Below are 667 nucleotides of genomic sequence, written 5' to 3'. Positions count from 1 at the left end.
CAACTTTTGTATAAAACATTTTTTTCCATCTTGCTTACTTTACGAGATATTTGCGTGCATTGATTAAAATGACTTACCCTGTATATATATATATATATATATATATGTATAAATGTTTGTCAAAACTGATTTAATGATTCAGAAAAATTATGCTTGAATATACAATACCTTGTCTCGGAACTGGCAGTGGAGGTCGCCTCAAACAAATGTTCCAGTGTTCGTTCGATGAATCCTCGCATGGTAAACGATTTTCCGCAACCAGTTTGTCCATAAGCAAACACGGTACCATTATAACCCTCCAACACAGCCTCGACAATGACCGAACCCACATTTTCGTAAACCGATTCTGTCGTAGCGGATGGGCCAAACGCAGCATCAAATTGATAAATTTTTCCACTTCCACCAGCGAAATTTTCCAAGGTGCAGGATTTCGTCAGCGAATCGATTGTCACGACGTTCTACGACAAATATAACAGTGTGGAAAATAAATGTGTATATATAATAAAAATCAATGTGTATATATGACAAAAATCAAAATGATAGCATAATCAATATTACCCATTTTCCGCATTAATAGTCGATTATTTTGTAGAATTTTAATATAGAAATATTTTTTATAGAATTTTACAAAAAATTGTAAAATTTTACATGATAGGGAAAAAAAATT

General features: G+C 32.5%; 1 protein-coding gene across 1 annotated transcript in view; it reads right to left on the bottom strand.

Moving 5' to 3' along the window:
• LOC115233356 (osmotic avoidance abnormal protein 3-like) overlaps positions 1–460 on the bottom strand; it is a 21,096-nt gene extending 20,636 nt beyond the window's left edge. The window contains exon 1 of the mRNA XM_029803720.1: positions 169–460. Within this exon, the coding sequence (XP_029659580.1) occupies positions 169–239 (71 nt within the window). The 5' untranslated portion in view covers positions 240–460. The remainder of the gene's footprint in view (positions 1–168) is intronic.
• Positions 461–667: the final 207 nt, after the last annotated feature.

Source organism: Formica exsecta, unplaced genomic scaffold (genome assembly GCF_003651465.1).
Source record: "Formica exsecta isolate Colony F162 unplaced genomic scaffold, ASM365146v1 scaffold172, whole genome shotgun sequence".
NCBI lineage: Eukaryota > Metazoa > Arthropoda > Insecta > Hymenoptera > Formicidae > Formica > Formica exsecta.
Note: the sequence above shows the minus strand (reverse complement) of the source record. Positions and strands in the feature narration are given on the sequence as shown.